The sequence below is a fragment of the Megascapheus bottae genome, chromosome 6 (genome assembly GCF_031878675.1).
Source record: "Megascapheus bottae isolate mThoBot1 chromosome 6, mThoBot2.hap1, whole genome shotgun sequence".
NCBI lineage: Eukaryota > Metazoa > Chordata > Mammalia > Rodentia > Geomyidae > Megascapheus > Megascapheus bottae.
Window position 1 is genome coordinate 79,175,572 of NC_143514.1, and position 21,270 is coordinate 79,196,841.

At 52.1% G+C, this 21,270-nt stretch overlaps 1 protein-coding gene across 1 annotated transcript; it reads left to right on the plus strand.

Annotated features, from left to right (window-relative positions):
- Positions 1–3,544: 3,544 nt before the first annotated feature.
- Positions 3,545–21,270, plus strand: Gpr157 (G protein-coupled receptor 157). The gene is made up of 4 exons (XM_090335894.1): positions 3,545–3,927; positions 15,150–15,363; positions 17,191–17,388; positions 17,787–21,270. Exons 1-4 carry the CDS (start codon positions 3,545–3,547, stop codon positions 17,988–17,990), a joined length of 999 nt encoding a protein of 332 aa, XP_090192020.1. The 3' UTR covers positions 17,991–21,270.

Below are 21,270 nucleotides of genomic sequence, written 5' to 3' on the forward strand. Positions count from 1 at the left end.
GGTAGAGCCCAAGCCAAGTGAAAAAGCAAACTGACTTGAGTACCTGAGCTCAGTACCACCAAAAAAGGAAGAAGGGGAGGAGGAAGAGGAGGAGAAACAGAACAATAACAATAACTAAACAAATGCAAAGTTATCACAGGTCATGGGGAAAGAATATTATTAAGATAGCATTATTCTCCAAATTCATCTACAGATTCAAATTCTCAAGTGACTTTTCTGCAGGAAGGGGCCCCCAAATAGTCAAAACAATACTGAAAAAGAAATATTTTTCTTTCTGACTCACTTTCTGGTTTCAAAACTTACTGCGAGATTATAGTGAAGTCTAGGGCTCAGCTTGGTGGCCCAGCCCTTGCTCATTATGTATGAAATGCTGGGTTCCATGCCTGTACTGGGAGAAAAAGTAAAATGGAAACAAACAAACAAACATGAATGCAAGTCTTCATGCGCTTGAATTAGGTAATGATTTCTTAGATATAATACCAAGAGGCTCAAGCAAGGCTTCCCCCCCCCCTTAATCAAAAAAAAAAGAAAATTAAAAAAGGAGAATTTCATTTGGTTATCTGAAATTGGATAGGGAAGGGGGGGGGAAACAAGATGAGGGGTGGGGGAGGGGGGAAGGGAAATGGGGACCAAGACGAGTGAAAGGGTATCAATGTATGGGAATTAATGCACCATTTATCTGGCAAATATCATGTAACCCTTCTATTAATTACAATAAAAAATATATTAAAAAAAAAACAAAAAAAAGAGGAGAATTTGGATATCCTAAAGTAAAAATACATGGACTTTATCCTTCATTTTTCTTTTTGGTGCTGGGGAACAAATCCAGGGCCTTGCACATACTTGTTATGTTTTCTACCATGGAGCTACACTAAAGACCTTTTTGTTGTTGTTGCTGTTGTTTTAATTTTATTTTGCTGGTCCTGGAACTTGAATTCTGGGCCGGGGCCCAGAACCTCTTTTTACCCAAGGCTAGTGCTCTACCACTTGGACCACAGCTTCATTTCCAGCTTTTTTGGTACTTTAGTGGAGATAAGCTTCTCATAGACTTTTTTACCCTGGCTGGCTTTGAACTACAATCCTCAGATCTCAACCTCTTGAGTAGGATTAGAGGTAGGAGCCACTGGCACCCAACCCAGAAGACTCATCTCCAATTAATCATCAAGAAGCCAAAAGTGGAATTGTGGCTTAAGTGGCAGAACACCAGTTTTGAATGGGAAACAGTACCCAGACCCTGAGTTCAAGTCCCTATACCAGTACAAAAAACAACAAACTTAGGGCTGAGAGTTTGGCCTAGTGGTAGAGTGCTTGCCTAGCATGCATGAAGACCCGGGTTCAATTCCTCGGTACCACATACATAGAAAAAAGCCAGAGTGGTGCTGAGGCTCAAGTGGTAGAGCTCTAACCTTGAGAAAATCCAAGGACAGTGCTCAGGCCCTAAGCTCAAGCCCAAGACTGGCAAAAGAAAAAAAAAAAAAGAAAACCAACATCCAAAAGGATGATATTATCCATAAAGAATATACTCATTTATGTACAAAATGTAGTTTATTGTCCATAAGAATCTTATGGACTTTTCTGCCCGGGCTGGCTTTGAACTACAATCCTCAGATCAAAGCCTCCTGAGTAGCTAGGATTACAGGCGTGAGCCACCAGTACCTGGCTCTGCAGACCTACTTTTGACCTTTGAATTCACCATCAGGTAACTGAAAAGACCACGGATAGAGTAGTAGAAAATATTTACAAAGCATGTTTTTGCTAGGCACCATTGACTCACATCTGTAATCTTAGCTACTTAAGAAGCTGGGATCTGAGGATTGCTGTTCCAAGCCAGGCCAGGCAGGAAAGTCCATGAGATTCTTTTTTTTTTTTTTTTGCCAGTCCTGGGCTTGAGCTCAGGGCCTGAGCACTGTCCCTGGACTTTCTCAAGGCTAGAGCTCTACCACTTGAGCCTCAGCACCACTTCTGGCTTTTTTCTATGTATGTGGTACCGAGGAATCGAACCCGGGTCTTCGTGCATGCTAGGCAAGCACTCTACCACTAGGCCAAACTCCCGGCCCCATCCATGAGACTCTTATCTCCAATGAACCACCAAAAAGCTGGAAATGGAGCGGTGGTTCAAGTGGTAGTGTGCTAACCTTGAGCAGGAAAGCTAAAGAACAGTTTCCAGGCTCTTGAGACTGTTGTGTACACACACATACATACGTACACAAATATCTGGTAAGGGCTTATATCCAGAATATACAAAGAACTGTTGATTACCAGGTAACATTAAAAAAAAGATCAATTTGAAAACAGAGAATGAAATACACATTTCTCCAGAACAGTCAGGTAGATTTTCATCAAGTAAAGAGAGCGGGTGGAGGATGGTAGATGGGATGAGGCTGATGGGGATACATTGTATTTATGGGTGGAAATGTCACAATGAAACCGTCCTACAACTTATGTTTCCTAATTTTTAAAAAAGTTGCATTAGAATGATACAACAGTTTGCTATCTACAGGCATTGCACCCAAAGCACCAGTACCCCTTAGGCTTTATCTTGCTTATTGTTATGGCTCTATCTCTCACAGCTAGAACAACGCCTCCCCACGGTAGACATTCCTGAAACATGCATTGAATGAACAAAGTCATCTTCAACTAGTAGTGTCTTAAAACATAAAAGGACCCCCCACCCACACCCGTGGACGTTCACCGTAAGCCAAGCTGGAAGCATTCCTCCTCCCGGTCACTGAGCTGGCGTCGGGTACCCCGGGGTTGTTTGTGTCACCAGGGGAAAGAATGTCTGTCCCCAGCGCACCTCCCCCCACCGGCTCCAGCCTGGCAGAGCACAGGATGTCCTGGCCATCTGGCAGGGCAGGGGTGTCCCTGGTGGGGGCTGGGCTCCGGCGGCACCTGGAGGTCCGTGGGGAAGGAGGGGGCGGGGCCGAGGGCCGGCAGTGGAGGGCGGGGCGTAGAGGGCGGGCCACGGGGACGCCGAGGCGGCAGAGCGAGGGGGCGGGGCCGAGGTCAGGAGCCGGCGGGGAGGGGCGGAGCCTGGACCTGGAGGCCCGGCCGAGGCCCGGAGCAGAGAGGGAGGAGGGGCGGGGCCTACACGAGGGGGCGGGGCCGAGGTCCGGAGCCGGCGGGGAGGGGCGGAGCCTGGACCTGGAGGCCCGGCCGAGGCCCGGAGCAGAGCAGGAGGAGGGGCGGGGCCTACACGAGGGGGCGGGGCCGAGGTCCCTAGCGGAATGGAGGGAGGGCGGAGCCCAGACGTGGAGGCGGGGCCGAGCTGGGAGGGGCGGCGCCTTGGGCGGGGCAGAGACCCCAGGCGTTGCTCCAGGGCGGGGCACCGAGACTACCCGGGCGGGGCGAGGCGGGCCCGGGAGGCTTGGCGGCGGGGCGGCTGGCCCGATGGGCGGAGGGGCCAGGACGCGGGCGGGGCCGGCTCCGGGAGGGGAGCCGCGGGCGCCTGGGTGCTCAGACGGCTGCGGCGGCGGCTCCCGCTGCCGCGCCTCTTCGCGGCACCCTCGCGCCCGGCCCCTCGGGGCTCCGGGCCCGGCCGGCCATGCGCCCCCCCGCGCCGCCCACCGTCCTGCTGCCGTCGGAGCGCGCCGTGGTGCTGCTGTCGTGCGCGCTGTCGGCGCTGGGCTCCGCGCTGCTGGTGGCCACGCACGCGCTGTGGCCGGACCTGCGCAGCCGCGCGCGGCGCCTGCTGCTCTTCCTGTCGCTGGCGGACCTGCTCTCGGCCGCCTCCTACTTCTACGGGGCGCTGCGGGACTTCGCGGGCTCCTCGTGGGACTGCGTGCTGCAGGGCGCGCTCTCCTCCTTCGCCAACACCAGCTCCTTCTTCTGGACCGTGGCGATCGCCCTCTACCTCTACCTCACCATCGTGCGGGCCGTGCGCGGGCCGGGCGCCGACCGCCTGCTCTGGGCCTTCCACGGCGTCAGGTGGGTCGAGGCGCCCTTCCCACCCCAGCCCCCGCCGCCCCCGGGCCCGCCTCCGCCCGGCCTCGCCTGCCGCCCGGCCTCGCCTGCCGCCCTCTGGCGGCTGCGCCCCCCCCCCCGGCGGCCGGGTCTTAGTGGGGCGTCCAGGGGGAGGGAGTCCTGGGCCCACGGAAGGATGCAGGGCTTGCCCCAGAGGCCCGACTGCACGGGAGGGGGGAGGTGGAGCGGGCAGAGCCAGGCCCGGGTGGCTTAGAACCCCGGGCACCCCCCTAACCGTCTCTGATGCCCGCGGGGAGAAGCGGGCTGCCCTGGGCTGCAGAGCGCAGTCCAGTGCTGTATTGGCTGTAAAATGGGGCAGACGACGACGGTCTCTTTCGATTTGTCCATTTCTTCTGCACTTGGTGCATGCGGTATTTGTGACTTTCTGTGTGTGGTTCTGGAGCTCTAAGAGCGAGGCCAGTGGCACAGGGCTGGTCTGGGAGCGCGGCCACCAGCTGCCTGGAGTTCCCGAGAATCGGGAAACCCGAGGCTCCCCTGCTCTGGGTCAAGCAACTTCACCCTTTCCGGGACCAAGGCCAGCCCCACCCCTGCCAGTGCAGCCTGAGGTTCTCATGGTGTCCTGTGCTGAACGCACAGCAGGAACCCTAGGCTGCCCCCCACATCCAAGCCCCGAGACTGCCCTAATTATAGGTCCTTGCGTGTTTTCCAGGGCAGACTGGGGTCACCTGGTGTCACTCGCTGAGGCCCCGCGGGGAAGTCACTTGACCTCCTGCTCTCCTAGCTGTTGGAGCAAGGGACGCTGCTCAAGGAGGGATCTTTGCCCCATGTCACCCAAACTTGTGGCCGGGATGTGCAGGGGCCCCTTGAGAGAGCCGCTGGCATTGGCGTGGGTGCAAGGGCAGCTGGAGCACCAGAGTTCATGGCTACTTAACAAGGAACCACGACTGAGTATTTCTTTGCAAGAACTCTGCTCTTTCTCCCTCAGCCCCCATTCCACCCCATTTCTGTGTGTGTGTGTGTGTGTGTGTGTGTGTGTGTGTGAGTGAGTGTGTGTGTGTGAGAGAGAGAGAGAGAGAGAGAGAGAGAGAGAGAGAGAGAGAGAGAGAGAGAGAGAGAGAGAGAGAGAGAACAAGTACTCAAGTACTGGAGCTGGAACTCAGGACATGAATACTGTCAAGTAGATCCTTTTGCCGAAGACTGGTCCTCTGCCATTTGAGCCACAGCTCCACTTCCAGCTCTTTTTTTTTTTGGTTAATTGGTGATAAGTCTTAGGGTCTTTTCTGCCATGGCTTTGAACCATGATCCTCATATCTCAGCCTCCCAAGCAGCTAGGATCGCAGGTGTGAGCCACGGGCAGAATACACTATTTTATGTGTGTATGTGTGTAAATTGGCGCTGAGGTTTGAACTCAGGGCCTGGGTGCTGTCCCTGAGCTATTTTCCCCCCCTCATAATCAGCACTCTACTGCTTTGAGTCCAGCACCACTTCTGGTTTTTGGTGGTTAATTAGAGTCTCACAGACTTCATTGCTGGGCTGGGTTTGAATCATGATCCTCAAGACCTCAGCCTCCTGAGTAGCTGGGATTACAGGTGTGAGCCAAAGGTCCTGGCTTACTGTCTACTTTTAGAGTGATAAACAGAACGTCGTGTGGGTCCTATAGCAGACCTATTTCCCAACAAACCTGAGAGGGGGCCTTCCAGGCGCTAGGCTGCCTTCTAGGGAAGGCAACTTTACAGGAATTGGTAAAACCTGTCTTACAGGTTCATTTATTGACTCAGATCCTCCCAGCTCCCCATGCACCTTGCTGGAGAATTATTAGCTGTTGTTAAAGCTGCTGAAGAGGTAGGAATCCTATTTGGGCATAGGCTAGCTGACCATCTGGTGTCTGACCATTTTGGAATGCTTAAAAATCAATCCTCTTCAAAAGTACTTTTTATTTTATTTATTTTTTCTTTTTTTGCCGGTCTTGGGCTTGAGCTCAGGGCCTGAGCACTGTCCTTGGGCTTTCCTCAAGGCTAGTGTTCTACCCTGAGCCACCACACCACTTCGGGCTTTTTCTATGTATGTGGTACCAAGGAATCGAACCCGGGTCTTCGTGCATGCTAGGCAAGCACTTTAACCACTAGGCCAAACTCCCAGCCCGTCCACGGTACTCTTATCTTCAATTAACAACCAAAAAGCCAGAAGAGAGGGTGTGGCTCAATCGGTCAAGTGCTAAAAAGCTAAGGGAGAATGCGTAGGCTCAACATTTAAGCCCTAGTAAACATAGTACACACACACACACACACACACACACACACACACACACACACACACACACACACACTCACTCACACTCCCATACTCCCACAGCACCTCTGTGGCGCCCTCACAGCCCCTGAAGCAGAAACTGGGTTCTCTTCTGGGAGGGCAGCGGAGTCCTCACCCCCAGCCCAGTGGGCTTCCCTCGGAGCTGGGCCTGGCTCTGCTGTTTTGTTCCTTCGCTCATGGATCACACAGTGACCCAAGGAGCCGAGCAGGTGCTCCTCCTCCTTTCCCAGCAGAGGAGAGGCTCCCGGCCACAGGCTTGTGATAGAACCTATTTCCGGCCCACGCCACAGGCTGTCTTCTTTTTTTTCTTTTGTCGTTTGTGAAGCTTGAACTCAGAGCCTGGGCGTTGTTCCTGAGCTCTTTTGCTCAAGGTTAGCGCTCTACCACTTGAGCCACAGCACCACTTTCGGCTTTTTCTGAGTAGTTTATTGGAGATAAGACTTTCCTTCCCCAAGCTGACTTTGAACCGCGATCCTCAGATCTCAGCCTTCTGAGTAGCATGAGCCACCAGTGCTTGGCATTTAAATTTTGCTTTTAATTGTTACTATAAAGAGGGGTTGCAGTTATATAAGTTAGGCAAAGAGCATGTTTCTTTTTGGATGATGTCAGCCCTTCCCTCACTCTGGCTGTCTCCTCTTGAGTCTATCTTTGCTCTTTAACTAGATCACTTTTTATTTTTTTATTATTTTTTTATTTTATTTTATTTTTTTTGCCAGTCCTGGGCTTGGGCTCAGGGCTTGAGCACAGTCCTTGGACTTTCTCAAGGCTAGCACTCTACCACTTGAGCCTCAGCACCACTTCCGGCTTTTTTCTATGTATGTGGTACCGAGGAATCGAACCCGGGTCTTCATGCATGCTAGGCAAGCACTCTACCACGAGGCCAGACTCCCGGCCCACTAGATCACTTTTTAAAATTAATCATTTCCATACAACTTGGTGTGCAGAGTTCTTACCTGGAATGCACAAGGCCCTACCTTCAATTCTCAGAAGCAATGTACAATAATAACAAGAAGAAGAATAAAGCCAGGCATGGAGATTCACACCTGTAATCCCAGCACTGGGGAGACTGAGTGAGAGAAATCTAGATCAAGGACAACCCGGGACTATCTAGTAAGTCCCAGGGCAGACTGATTAACATAGTGAGACCCTATTTTTAAAAAATAATCACTGGGACAGGAATGTGTCCTAGTGTTGAAGCCCTGGGTTCGATTCCTCGATACCACATACACACAAAAAAAGCAGAAATGGTGTTGTGGCTCAAGTGGTAGAGTAATAGTCTTGAGAACACCTAAGAGCCAGGCCCGGTGGCTCACGCCAGTAATCCTAGCTACACGGAAGGCTGCGATCTGAAGATCTCAGTTCAAAGCCATCCCAGGCACTAAAGACCATGAGACTCTTATCTCCAACTAACCACTAGAAAACAAAGTGGCCCGTGGCTCAAGGGGTAGGGTAGTAGCCTTGAGTTGAAGAGCTCAGGGACAACTCTCAGGCCCAGGAGTAGGGTGGTAGCCTTCAGCTGAAGAGTTCAGGGACAGCTCCAGGCCCAGAGTTCAAGCCCCAGGACTGGCCAAAAAAAAAAAGTCACAATTCCAACACTAATGTTAGCTTTTTAGCTTTCCAGATTGCCCAGATATTGGCATTTTATAGTGGTAGCTGTATCTGGTCCAGTTATTTACTTTTCCGGAGGGAACATCATTCCCTTCATCCCTCAGTATTTCAGCACACACTGCTCCTTATCACTACGAGCAGTGCTGGAGAATGCTGTCACCTGATTGATTGATGGACGGAGCTGAGCTCTCGTCTGTGATCCAGGCCTCATCCTGAGAAAGGAGAGCAAAGGAAATCCAGCCTAAGTGTGGACCTGCTTTTCCTCTCTTTCTTCGCCTTCAGTCTGTCCATCTTCCTTCTTTTACAACACTGATGTTTTGAAGAGTACAGGCTTGCTATTTTGCTGACTGTCTCTCAATCTGGATTGTCTGATGACTCTCAGTAAGTGATTTCTCCTTGTGTAGTTCTGGCTGGCTGATCTCAGAAGCACATTTTCATTGACAATGATGATAGGTTGGTGTTGTACTGTTGAGTCACACCTCCAGCCCTCTTTTTGCACTTTTTTTTTCTTGCCCTGCTTCCCATCCTCCCTTGACTTTTCTGCTCAAGGCTGGCACTCTACCACTTGATTTTTGGCTGCTTAATTGGAGATTAGAGGTTTATGGATTGTCCTACCTGAAGCCAGAAGTAGAACAGTGACTCAATAGTAAAACAGCAGGATTGAATGGAAAAAGCTGACAGACAGGCCCCGAGTCCAAGCTTTAGTACCAGCATGGCAGGAGGGGCGGGGGAGGTGAGTTTGGTTCTCCTTTTCCTCCTGAGGTAAGGAGCAGTCTCCAGACGCCAGCCCCCTGGCATGAGCCATGGTAAACTTGGGTCTATCTCTTGTGCAGTCTGTGATAGTCTGTTATTGTTATAGCTGCAGACCTTGCACTGAGACATTGCCTGAACAGATAGCATTGATAGATGGGCACAAGGTCCTCTTAGATCGTACCCCTTACCACCAGCATGCCCAGAGAGACAAGAATTGTTCCCCCAAAGGCTTTCCAAGCTTACATCCTATATGCAGAGCCTATGGCAGAGCCTGTGTGTGCAGGGGGAGGCACAGGGCAGGGGTCAGGCCCGGGTGCCAGGGGCCGTGAGGACCTTGTCCTAGGCTTGCCGAGCTGCTGACGGTGGTCAGGTGTGAGGAGCATTTGTCAGGACCCCCCTTCCAGCCTAAGCTGCACACCGACCTTGGGGTGGCCCAGCCCTGAGGCTGACTTCCTGAGCTTCTCCATCCTGATCCATCCCAGGACTTTTCTAAGTGGATGCATTGTTGCATGACCGATTTGTTCTCAGAGAAGATTTTGTAAACATGTACCCTTAAACTGGGAACTTCTGTGTGACCCCCAGGGGGTCAAGGGATCCCCCCTTCCTTGTCTTCCCTGCCGGTGCCAGCCTCCAAATGCTGTAGGAAGGCCGACTTTGGAGTGAAGGAAAAGTGAGGAGAGGGGGAGGGCGGCTGACCATGTGGCCAGAGCCTTGAGCCCCCTTTCAGAGTAAGCTCTTTGCGGGGTGAAGGGGGGATTCAAGTGTCCTTTCAAAGCAGTTAGCTTGCTGCACCCCGGTGGCTCACACCTGCCATTCTGGCTACTGTGGAGGCTGAGATCTGAGGATCGTGATTCGGAACCAACCTGGGCAGAAAAGTCTACAGGGCTCTTAACTTCAGTTAACCAACAAAAAAGCCAGAAGTGAAGGGGTGGCTCAAGTGATAAGAGTGCCAACCTTGTGTGAGAAAGCCAAGCAAGAGGTGACAGGCCCCAAGTTCAAGCCCCAATACCAGCCCAAAAGACAAAGCAAAACAAACATCACCAGTGGCGGTTGCTCTGCAGAATGCGTGGGCTGGGCTCAGAACTTCCCAAGTTGGGCAGATCTGAAGTCCCCCCCGCTCTGGTGGGGAAGTGAGAGCCCTGGGCTCTAGGGTTCTGGGAACAGCCACCATCTGGGATCACCAGATCAGTGCCAGGGAATTCAAAATTTGGGGCTACGGATGGTTTGCCCACCGCTGGGGATATATACATATATATATATGTGTATATATATGTATATATATGTATATACATATGTATGTACACATATATATATGTATATGTATATATCTGCTGGTCCTAGGGCTTGAACTCAGGACCTGGGTGCTGTCCTGAGCTTCTGCTGTCATTCAAAGCTAGTGCTCTACCACTTGAGCCACAGGCTACTACTTCAGCTTTTTTGGTAGTTTAGTGGAGATAAGAATTTCATCGACTCCTCCTCGGCTGGCTTCAAGCCTCAGATGTAAGATCTCACTAGGATTACAGGTGTAAGCCACCTGCTTCCAGCATTTCCTATATTTTTTCAGGTAGCATAAGTTACTTGTACAAATGGGCTTTCACTGTAACATTTCCACACAAGTATACAATATATCTCTATTACCTTAATTCTCATTATTCTCCCTCTTCTTCTTTTTTCTTTTTTTATTGTAATTAGTAAAAGGGTTACATGATATTTGCCAGATAGAAGGTGCATTAATTCACATTCATTGATACCCTTTCACATGTCTTGGTACCCGTTTCCCCCACCCCCCCACCCTCTTCTTCTTTTTCTTTCTTTCTTTTTTTTTTTTTTTTTGGTGAGTCGTGGGGCTTGAACTCTGGGCCTGGGCACTGTCCCTGACCTCTTCAGCTCAATGCTGCCATCCTACCCTGGAGCCACAGCGCTACTTGCAGTTTTCTGGTGGTTCATTGGAGTAAGAGTCTCACGGACTTTTGTGCCCAGGCCGGCTTTCAACTGCAGTCCTCAGATCTCAGCCTCCTGAGTAGCTAGGATTACAGGTGGGAGCCACCAGCGTCCCGCTCTCCCCCTTCTTGTTGAATATAACGATTGTTATTATTAAGCTGTTGTACAGCTGGGTTATTGCCTCATTAGTCAGATGATGAGTACATTTCTTTCTGGGCAATGGCACCCCTTCCTTAGTTTTCCCCCAGTTTCCGTTTCCCGTCCCAGTGCACAGGTCACAAGCTTCATTTTCCACATTGTGTCTGCATTTGTTCACTCCAGGCTAATCTTGCATGGTACTTCCTGTTCCATTTCCTGGAGGAGACTTCAGACTGAAAAGATCTGGCTCCCACCTGTAATCCTAGCTACTCAGGAGGCTGAGATCTGAGGATCCTGTTGGAAGTCAGCTGGGGTCTATAAGACCCTCATCTCCAATTAACCAGCCAGAAGTAGAGATGTGGCACAAGTAGTAGAGCACCAGCCTTGAGCATAAAATCTAAGGGACAGCACAAGGCCCTGAGTTCAAATCCCAGTACCATCACAAGAAATAAGATAAATAAAACGATGTGAGCTTGAGGCAGAGGTGAGCTCTGTGTACCCTCCCCAGCTTCCCCGGGTCCCAGTGCAGACTGTGTCCCAAGTCTGTGTCCCTGCTTGCAGGGAGCCAGTGTTTCACAGACCAGTTGAAACTGGCCTTCCCAGCTGGAAGGCTGCGTGGTATGTAAATGAGTGGGCGTGGCTCCATGCAAGAAGACTTTTATTTATTTACTTATTTAGGTAACAGGGATTGTGCTGGTTCTTGACGAGCCACTCCTTGAGCGTACAGTAAAACTTTGCTTCAAAGCTGAGTGAGGGAAGAGTAATGTACCCATTACCTGTCTTACGTAACTGTAGCTGCTCTGTAAATCACCTTTATAAGACAATTTAAAGAATTAAATTTAAAAAGAACAAGCCATGCCCGGTGCAGTGGCTCATGCCTGTAATCCTAGCTACTTAGGAGGCTGAGATCTGAGGATCAAGGTTCAAAGCCAGCCCAGGCACAAAAGGACCTGAGACTCTTATCTCCAATTAACCTCTAGAAAATAGGAAGTGGGGCTTGGCACCAGGGTAAGTCAGTAGCCTGGAGCTGAAGAGCTCTGGGACAGCACCCAGGCCCAGGAGTGCGGTGGTAGTCTTGAGCTGAAGAGCTCAGGGACCGTGCCCAGGCCCAGTTCAAGCCCCATGACCCACAAGAAAAAGAAAAAAAGGAACAAGTCAGACTTTGGGCCGCATTTGGCCTGAAGGCCAAGCTTGCTGGTCTCCCCAGTCTAGTTTAAAAAGGTGGATCAGGGCTTGCACTAGGGAGGCGGAGGCAGGAGGCATCAGGGTTCAAGGCTCCCCTGGCTACTTAGGGAGACCTGGCCTGAGAAGAACCACAAGTAAGTCCAGGCTCTGGAGACCACAGGAATGTGTCACCCCTTAGCTTCTGCATCTGGACTAAGCAGAGATGGCCTCTCTAGCCGGCAGACAGGAAGCTGGGTGTTCTGAGGAGAGGCAGTAAGAAGGGGCATCAAGGACGGAGGAGATGGGGAATGCCTCCGATGTGGGCAGACTTCTTTACTCCGCAAAGAGGTTGCTGGGTCACTGGGCGTGAAGTTCATGCAGGTGTCTGCATTGGAAATGTTTGCCTGTGCCGCATCCACACGGGCTGATGGTTCAGCAAAACCCCCCAAAGCATCCAGACCCCGGTAGCTTACACTTGTAATCCTAGCTACTCGGCCAAGACCTGGAGGATTGCGGTTCAAACCCAGCCAAGGCAGAAAGTCCATGAAAGTCCATCTTCCTAACAAAAAACTGGACTGAAGATGGTGCCCAGGGGAGAGTACCAGCTGAGCAAGCAAGTCCTGGGTTCAAACCTGGCACCAGAAAAAAATATCATACCAAAAGCATTCTGGGAAAATCAGTTGGAAGTGAACAAAAAGCAATATTGAATTATTTTATTATTATTTACAGGTTGGGTACTTCAACCTCCTTGATATTTTTGTGTTGGTGCTGAACTCAAGGCTTGGATACTATTCCTGAGCTTTATTCATTTATTTTTTGCTCAAGGCTTGCGCTTTACAACTTGAACCACATACAGCTCTGCTTCTAGTGCTTTGGTGATTGTTGGAGATAAGAGTCTCACGGACTTGCTTGCCTGTGCTAGCTTTGAACCTTGATCCTCAGATTTCAGCCCCCTGACAGCTAGGATTAACAATGTGAGCCCTCCCCCCCCCCCCGCATCACCTTGATATCAGTGAAACTTGTGACTGATTTCTGTGTGTGCACATCTGCATGATCGCACACCACCACCCCTGGTGACAAGCCAGCCCTGGGGTGCAGCTGTTCTCTCCCCCACCTGCACCCCACCAGCCCCAGATCCCACCCACCACCCACTGAACTACCTTCTCAGCTCTGGTGCCCTGTGAGCTCAGGTTTGCTCAGCCCCTGCTGCTCAGCCCCCTTCGTTTCCTCCCCCCAGTGCCTCTGCTCCCACTCATGCTCTGTTTGGTGGTTCCCACCCCAAACCCTCACGTATCTGGGATCTACAAAGATCTACAGAGGGCAGAGTGGCCTGGTAAAGCTGGTCAGGACACAGAGGAAGCCAAAGAGGCCTTGCCTGGCCACTGTGGGCAGCCAGCCTCCTTGCCTTGCCAGTGGGCCCCTGGGCTGAGACTGCAGGGAAGGGTAGCCGCCCGCAACCCTTCTCCCAACTCCTCAGAGGAGTTCATTAAGCCCTAGGGTGGTGAGGAACACACTGCACCCTTAAGATTCGAGTCTTGAGGGACAGGCATGCAGCTCATGCCTGTTCTCAGCTGCACAAGCAGAGATTGGGAGGATCCTGGTTTGAGGCCAGCATGGACAGGAAGTTTCTTGACCAGCTAGAGAAGCACAATGGCTCTGAGCTTTTCGGGAGGATTGTGTTCCAAGCTCAGCTCCCAGGCAAGAAGCTAGCTATAAAATAACCATAAGAACTGAGGGTGGGGCTGGGTGTGTGGCCTAGCGCTGCTTGCCTAACATGCAAGAAGACTCGGGTTCGAGTCCTTGGTACCACATACATAGAAAAGCCAGAAGTGGGGCTGTGGCTCAAGTGGTAGAGCTCTAGCCTAAAGAAAGCCCAAGGACAGTGCTCAGGCCCTGAGTCCAAGCCCCAGGACTGCCAAAAAAAGAAAAAGAACTGAAGGTGTGGGTAAAGTGTTAGGGTAGAGTGCCTGCCTAGTGTAAGCCTGGGGCCTTGAGTTCAAATTCCAGTACTGCCACATACACACAAAAAAAGATTGGAGTTTTAGCCCCCAGAAAATCTGACACCTCCTCCTAAACATCCTACTTACAGCTCGCATGGAGTGCTCGTGGAACACTGTGCCAGACAGGAGATTAAAGCGGTGGCCCCGTAGCCTGTACAGTTCTGAAGTCCTGTGACGTAATGCGTGTTTAAATGATAGCCTTTTTTTTTTTGATGCCAGGAGAGCTTGACATGAATACATATTAACTGCCCACATCGTAGCTTGCGTGGTTACCAAACAAGCCACATCTTGCTCGCCTGGCAACATTGCTGATGGGGCAGTGATGCTGCTGATGCCCTGCCACGCCCGTCTCCACACAGTCCCGGCGCCACAGACATGTGCACACCCGCCCAGGCCAGTGCCCCACCTGCAGACTCACTGCTTCTTTCCTCGTGACACCACGACCACGCGTGCCTGCCACAGGATCCAGTGGATCCTGGCTACTCCGCAGGCTGTGGTCCAAGGATCATAGTTAGAAGCCAGACTAGACAGAATCCAAGAGACTCCAATTAGAGTCCAAGAGACTTCAAAAAGACAGAGTGGAGGTGTCATAGAGCACTGGTCTTGAGCCAAGCAAGAGCAGAAGGCCCTGAGTTCAAGAACTACATAGGACACACACACAGACACAAGAGAACATTGGTTCAAGGGAGTCAAATAACATGCCTGTCTGGAGCAGAGACTACGCGTGTGACCTCAGAGAAGCTTCCACATGCCCCTGACACACCAAGCCTCCTTTTCAGGAGGAGTCTAGATAAGGGCCTGGGACCTGTTGCTGGGGTGGGCAGCTCCTTAGAGGGGCCTCTGCCTGAGCTGATGCTTTAAACTCTTTCTGGGGTACCCTCCTCTAGGATGGGACCTGGGGAGCGTACCCATCCAAGCCCACATTCCTCTCCTGCACCCTGGCTCCTGGAACCCCAGGCCACCCACTCCACCCCGTGGCTGGTTGGCAGCATGCATGCATGGCGTAGACACACAGCTGGCACGGGGGCTGGCACCCAGGCCCATCTCTGGGTGAAGCGGGGTATGTGGGAACTGCACCTTTCTAGTACCAGTCTCCAAGCAAACACCAGGCTCCTGGGCGGCACCAACCGTCACTTCTGGGCCTTGATCGTGTGCCCCCTGTGCGTGCGTGCGTGTGTGTGTGTGTGTGTGTGTGTGTGTGTGTGTGTGTGTGTGTCTGTGTGTGTGTGTGTGTGTGCTGCTCTTCTCCAAAGAGCAGGGCCAGTCGTTTTGCCACACTGACCTTCTGTCTCATTTCCTCGTGCCCTGTAGCTGGGGCATCCCACTGGTCATCACGGTGGCCGCAGTGGCCCTAAAGAAGATTGGCTACGATGCCTCGGACACCACCGTGGGCTGGTGTTGGATCGACCTGGAGGCCGAGGACCGCCTACTGTGGATGCTGCTGACAGGGAAGCTGTGGGAGATGCTGGCCTACGTCCTGCTGCCTCTACTGTACCTCCTGGTCAGGAAGCACATCAACAGAGCGGTGGGTTCCCACTGTGGCATGCATACTGCAGTACGGGTGGCGGGGTGGGCACACTAGCTAACTCCATGCCCACTCAGCAGCCCACCTGGCATTATTCCCTTGGTAACTGAATGAGCAGAAACTCAGGTCTACTTCTGTGGCCAGAGCCCAAATTTGGGCCATGGACCTCTGCTGCCCCCATGTGGTCAGCCTTGGTAGTTGCTTCCACTTAGGAGTTTAGGTCAAAGTTAAAGAGGTTTTTCACATTTGTTTATTATTATAAAGGTGATGTACAGTTGTGTAAATCAGGAAATGAGTCTGTCTCCTTTTGGACAATGTCACCCCCTTGAATGCTGGTTGTTTCTTCATGCAGGAACTGGAACTGAATTCAGACACTGAATACTGTTTCTCACTCAAACCTGGTGCTCTGCCACTTAAGCTGCAGCTTCACATTTGGCTTCTTGCTGGTTAACTGGCAATAAGAATCTCGTGGGCTGTGTACCAGTTGCTCACACCTCTAATACTCAGGAGATCTGAGGACTGTGGATTGAAGCCAGCCAGGGCAGCAAAGTCTGTGAGACTTTTTTTTTGCTAGTCCTGGAGCTTGAACTCAGGGCCTGGGCACTGTCCTTGGGTTTTTCAAGGCTAATGCTCTACTACTTGAACCACAGAACCACTTCTGGCTTTTTCTGTGTATATGGTACTGAGAAATCAAACCCAAAGCTTCATGCATGCCAGGCAATACTCTACCCCTGGGCCATGCTTCCAGCCTGTGAGACTCTTATCTCCATTAAACTACCAAAAAAAAAAAAAAAAAAAAAAAGCTTGAAAGTGGAACTATGGCTCAATTGGTATAGCAAAAGAAGCTCAGGAACAGTGCCCAGGCCCTGAGCGCAAGCCTCAAGACTGGCACAATAAAAGAAAAAAATAGTATCACAGCCTTTCCTGCCAGCTGGCTTCTAACCACAGTCTTCAGATCTTAGCCTTCTGAGTAGCAGGAACTACAGGTATGAGCCACCAGTACCCAGCTTGACCAGACGTTTTAGATGCCCAGCTCACACTCCACAAGTCTGACCTGTCCATTCTGGCTGCTGGTCCCTGTATGCAAACAGACATGGTGAATGGCAGAGAAAGGAGGTCTTGTTATATCGGAAGACAGTAGTTTAGGCCATCATCCGCTTCAGGAGTAGACTCACGCTGTAGATTTTATAGACGAAGAACTCGGGGTGTGGGAGAAAGGAACGCATAATGACCAAGTCATCCCTGTCAAAGCAGGGCCTGCGTCCTTGTTTGGGGAAGTCTTCTGGAGTTTTCTCCAGAAAACAAGTTGCCCGGTGAGTGGTCATTCTCTGTGGCTCCTGTGGGCTCCCCCCTTCATCACGAGGAGTGGCAGATGGCAGCTGGGAGCACAGACTACACCTAATAGGGCATGTCAAGTTTTGCTCTTGCTTTTAATTCGTGTGTGTTCCCATCAAGCCACAAAGTCCAGGTGGGGCTCGACCCAAGGACTTGTGTGCAGGTCACATGTGGGTCATGGGGGAAAGGGTTCAACGATGGAGCCTACGTTCCTGGCCCTGGCCACTGGAAGGGTGCCATTCCCTTCTCATGGTTGAGACAAGGCAGCCTGTATCCCATCCAAGAGACGCCTACCATGTCTTGGAGACACCTGAGGCAATGGCTAGGCAGGCGCAGTGGAAGCCAGGCATCTGGAAGACTGTGGCTCGTCCACGAGTGGGTGGAAGAGGCCCTGGTCGTTCTGCCCCGGCTGGCGGGAGCCCTGGGAGGCTGGGGTTGGGCCAGGCCCGTGGCTCAGGCCTGCTCTGGCTGCCCTCCCCGCACCCCCCACAGCATGAAGCACTCTCCGAGTACCGCCCCATCTGCGAGGGGCCCCAGCCGCGCCTGCACACCTCGTCCTCCGTGGTGGATAAGAAGCTCATCCTCATCCCGCTCATCTTCATCTGCCTCCGGGTCTGGAGCACTGTGCGCTTTGTCTTGACCCTCTGCGGCTCCCCCGCTGTGCAGACACCTGTGCTGGTTGTGCTACACGTATGTCTGCACCCTCTCCCCTGCCCCACTGTGCGTGCCAGGTCCCTCCCGCAGCCTAGAGGCAGGTCCCGCCTGCAGTGCTACCATGCCTCCTCCCTACCTCAGGTAGACAGGGAGCTTTGAACAGGTAACAGGGAAGTATATGCACAGTGGCTTTCCAGCAACCCAGAACACCAGTAGAGTGGTCTGATCCTGGCTCCTTCCCACCTGCAGAGTTGACGGATCCTGGGTCTGCCCCACCAGTAGGCCCCAAGCTGGGTCTGAGCCAGGCTGATTCAGTTCAGATCTACCTAGAGCACAGCTGCAAGTCATGTGGTTGGGGGACCTGGGAAAGGTTCTGGGGTCCCTATGAGTGACCACCCCAGCTCTCTATGCACACTTTTCTTTCTTCCCCACAGGGCATCGGGAATACTTTCCAAGGAGGAGCCAACTGTATCATGTTCGTCCTCTGTACCCAGGCCGTCCGCTCCCGCCTCATCTCCCTCTGCAGTTGCCACTGCTGTGCTCAGAGCCAGACCCACCCACCCAGGGCTCCCGCCTCCCCCAAGATCGGAGACCCTCAGAAACCCAGGAGGATCCCCGGAGAGCCTGCCTGCACCTGAGCGGCTGCCCCCTCTGCTTCTGCTCCCAGGATCGGGTGGTGTGCGGGGACCGGGAGCAGCCTGCCACGTCACAAGAGCCTGCTGCTGAAGCTCTGGGCCCTGGCTGGGCTCCGCTGGCCTCAGCTTCTGCTGACCCCTGGCCCGCTGGCATCACGAGCCATGCACACTGCCCTGGTGCCAGTACGAGGCCCAGGGGACCAGCCATGCAGGTGCCCGTGGCCAGTGGCCACACAGCCCTGTTTACAGTGCATGGTGTCCCCTGGATGACTGCGTCACTGGCAGCACTCCGGGGCTGCGCCTCAGCCAGTGAGCATGCGCAGGCGCCTGGTGAGCGAGGCCATCCATCCCGGCAGCTGCCTTGTACATCATCGCTGGCCTGCAGGCTTCTGAGCCCTCTCACTGGTCACAGGTCCCCTGAGGCCGTGGCATGGGGCACAGGAGCACCACGTGAGCTCCCAGAGATCTGCACCAGCCCACCATGTCTAATTGTACAGGCCAGATACCACAGTCCTGCAGTGCCAGGGCAGGGGCCAGACTCGGGGCCCTGAGGCCAGCACACTCAGGTGGATCGTGCAGGGAAGAGCAGGCGAGGCCTGGCCTGCTCCATTCTTAGGTCTCCTTTTAGGAAAGGTGGTCACAGAGTTGGTGACCAAATATTGATTCCTCCCTAAAGGAGACACTTCTAAGAGTGGCCTCAGAGCCGAGCGAGGTGGCTCACGCCTGTCATCCTAGCTACTCTGGAGGCTGAGATCTGAGGATCAAGGTTCAAAGCCAGCCCCGGCACAAAAGGACCTGAGACTCTTATCTCCAGTTAACCTCTAGAAAAATGGGAAGTGCACTTGGCTTACGGGTAGGGCAGTAGCCTTGAGCTGAAGAGCGCAGGGACAGCGCCCAGGCCCAGTTCAAGCCCCATAACCCTCCCCCCCCCAAAAAAAAGAGTGGCCTCAGGTGTGAACATGGGCCAAACCCCAGCACTAAAGGGAAAAGAAGAAAAAGCAATTACCTTTTAGCCAGGCATGGAAAGCTCATGCCTAGAATCCTAGCTAGTCAGGAGGCTGAGATCTGAGAATTGAGGTGAGTTAGCCAGCAAAAAGCTAGAACAGGAGACACGGATCAAATGGTAGAGCCTTCGTAAAAGGTGCTCAGGACAAAGCTACCTGGATCCTGTGATCATTTAGTCTTTTTTTTGTTTTGTTTTCTTTTTGTAGTGGTAGGTTTGAAATCTGAGTTTTAAACTTGCTAGGCTGAGCCAGATGCTGGTGGCTCATGCTTGTAATCCTAGCTACTCAGGAGGCTGAGATTGAGATTCAAAGCCAGCCTGGGCAGGAAAGTCCAGGGGACTCATCTCCAGTAAATCACCAGAAAACGCGAAGTGGCTCTGTGGCTGAAGTGGTAGAGCACTAGCCTTGAGCTGAAGAGCTCAGGGACAGTGCGCAGGCCCAGAGTTCAAGCCCCACAACTGACCAAAAAAGAAAGGAAAAAGCAGAAAAAACTTGCTAGGGTGACTGGTACTTACTACCTTGGGCCATGCCTCCCTCCACCTCCCCCCATTCCATTAATTTAAATTTTAAAGAAAAAGGATACAAATGAGTATATCTTTATTACAGCCCATCCTCCAGAACTTTCCTCATTCCAGAAAACCCATTTTCTGTTAAGCCACCAAAGCTAAGGAGGGGATGTAAAAATGGCGCCTTGGAAAGATCCGCTTTCCCCAGTGTCAGCTCCCATTGGATTCTGCCATACTTTGCAAAAATTAAGTTTTTTCCCGATCCTTGTAAAATGGCCTTGGATTCGGCCCAAATACATACTGGATTACTGATTCCTGTATTGCTCTCAGAAACAAAACGTCAGGCTGGAAGTTTGGCCTAGCGGTAGAGTGCTTGCCTAGCATGCATGAACATCTGGGTTCGATTCCTCAGTACCACATAATAGAAAAAAGCTGGAAGTAGTATTGTGGTTCCAGGGTAGCACTCTAGCCTTGGGAAAAGTCCAAGGACAGTGCTCAGGCCCTGAGTTCAAGCCTCACAACTGGCAAAAAAAAAAAAAAAAAAGTCCATGAAAAGGAACTAGCCATTCCAGCCCACCATGCTCACTTGCTTTCCTTTGAAAACATTTCTTCATGATTCTCAGCCTGTAAAGAGTCCTTGCTTATAAATCCTGTTTTCCAGAAATGGCCTCCATGTGGGACCCCAAGGCTAGAATCAGGATAGAAACCAGGAATGCATGCTGGCTGCAATGAAGGATTTTAGACATTAGAATAAACCATGGCTCGGGAGTCCCGGCTGCGTGGCAGACAGCTCCGAGCCTGGCTATGGTGTAGTCAGGAGTGGGGTCCAGGCTCCCATTCTACTTTAGTATTATTATCATCATTAATGCCTGTACTGGGACTTGAACTCAAGTCTAGCGCTATTACTGGCTTTTTTGCTCTGGGTTGGCATTCTCCCACTCGAGCCACACTGACTTCTGACGTTTTGCTGGTCAACTGGAATTAAGAGCAGACTTTTCTGCCCTGGCTGGTTTTGAACTTCGATCTTCAGATCTCAGCCTTCTATGTAGCTGGGATGCCTGGCTTGGGTCGCCCTTGCTGCTCACCATGTATCACAGGCCAGTGTGGTTGCTCCTGTGGTGAGGGAGGGGTCTGAACCCTGGCCACTGACGGTCAAGTTCACTGCGAAAGGGAGAATGAGAGGGATGCACACCTGCCAAGTCCAGGAGAGAGCCAGATAGGGCCTCCATGCTCCTGCTGGCGCCTGGAACTTTCTGCCTGGCTCCAGGAGTTTAGTGTGGTTAATGTTTATCTGCCTCTGTGACCTCTGCCTGTGTCCCTTACTCACTCAGGGAGACCGAAGCCTTAATGGGTGCTAGCAGCCGCCACAGTGTCCCCACAGCCCGCGGCCTTGATCACGCACTTTCTGAATATTGGTCACATGACCAGGTCCTGCCTCTCTATGCTTTGGAAATGTATTGTTTTATGTTGTTGGGTGTTTGCTGTTGTTTTAAATAAAGATCACGTGGGCCAGACCAAGGGTGTAAGTGCACCCCCCCCACCCCCGTGTCCACACCGAGACAGTCTGCACTTGCAGACTTGCACTCGTGGTGTGAGGTGGATGGACGGGAGCTGAGGTCTGGTTCTGTGAGTGGTAAAGTGGATGTTTGTTTGTGGATGCGGGGCTGGGAGTGACGTGGAGCTGTGGCTGTGGGACTACTGCACAGCCCTGCACGTGCCCTCCGCCTGGGGACAGCTCTGCCCTTCTCTGTTGGCAAATGTGGTCCCCAGAGG

Bases quoted from the DNA above. Each gene is read 5' to 3' on its own strand.
- Gpr157 (XM_090335894.1), top strand. From the start codon at position 3,545: ATGCGCCCCCCCGCGCCGCCCACCGTCCTGCTGCCGTCGGAGCGCGCC. The intron at 3,928-15,149 runs GTGGGTCGAGGC...CGTGCCCTGTAG, and splicing joins TGGGCCTTCCACGGCGTCAG to CTGGGGCATCCCACTGGTCA. The intron at 17,389-17,786 runs GTATGTCTGCAC...TCTTCCCCACAG, and splicing joins CTGTGCTGGTTGTGCTACAC to GGCATCGGGAATACTTTCCA.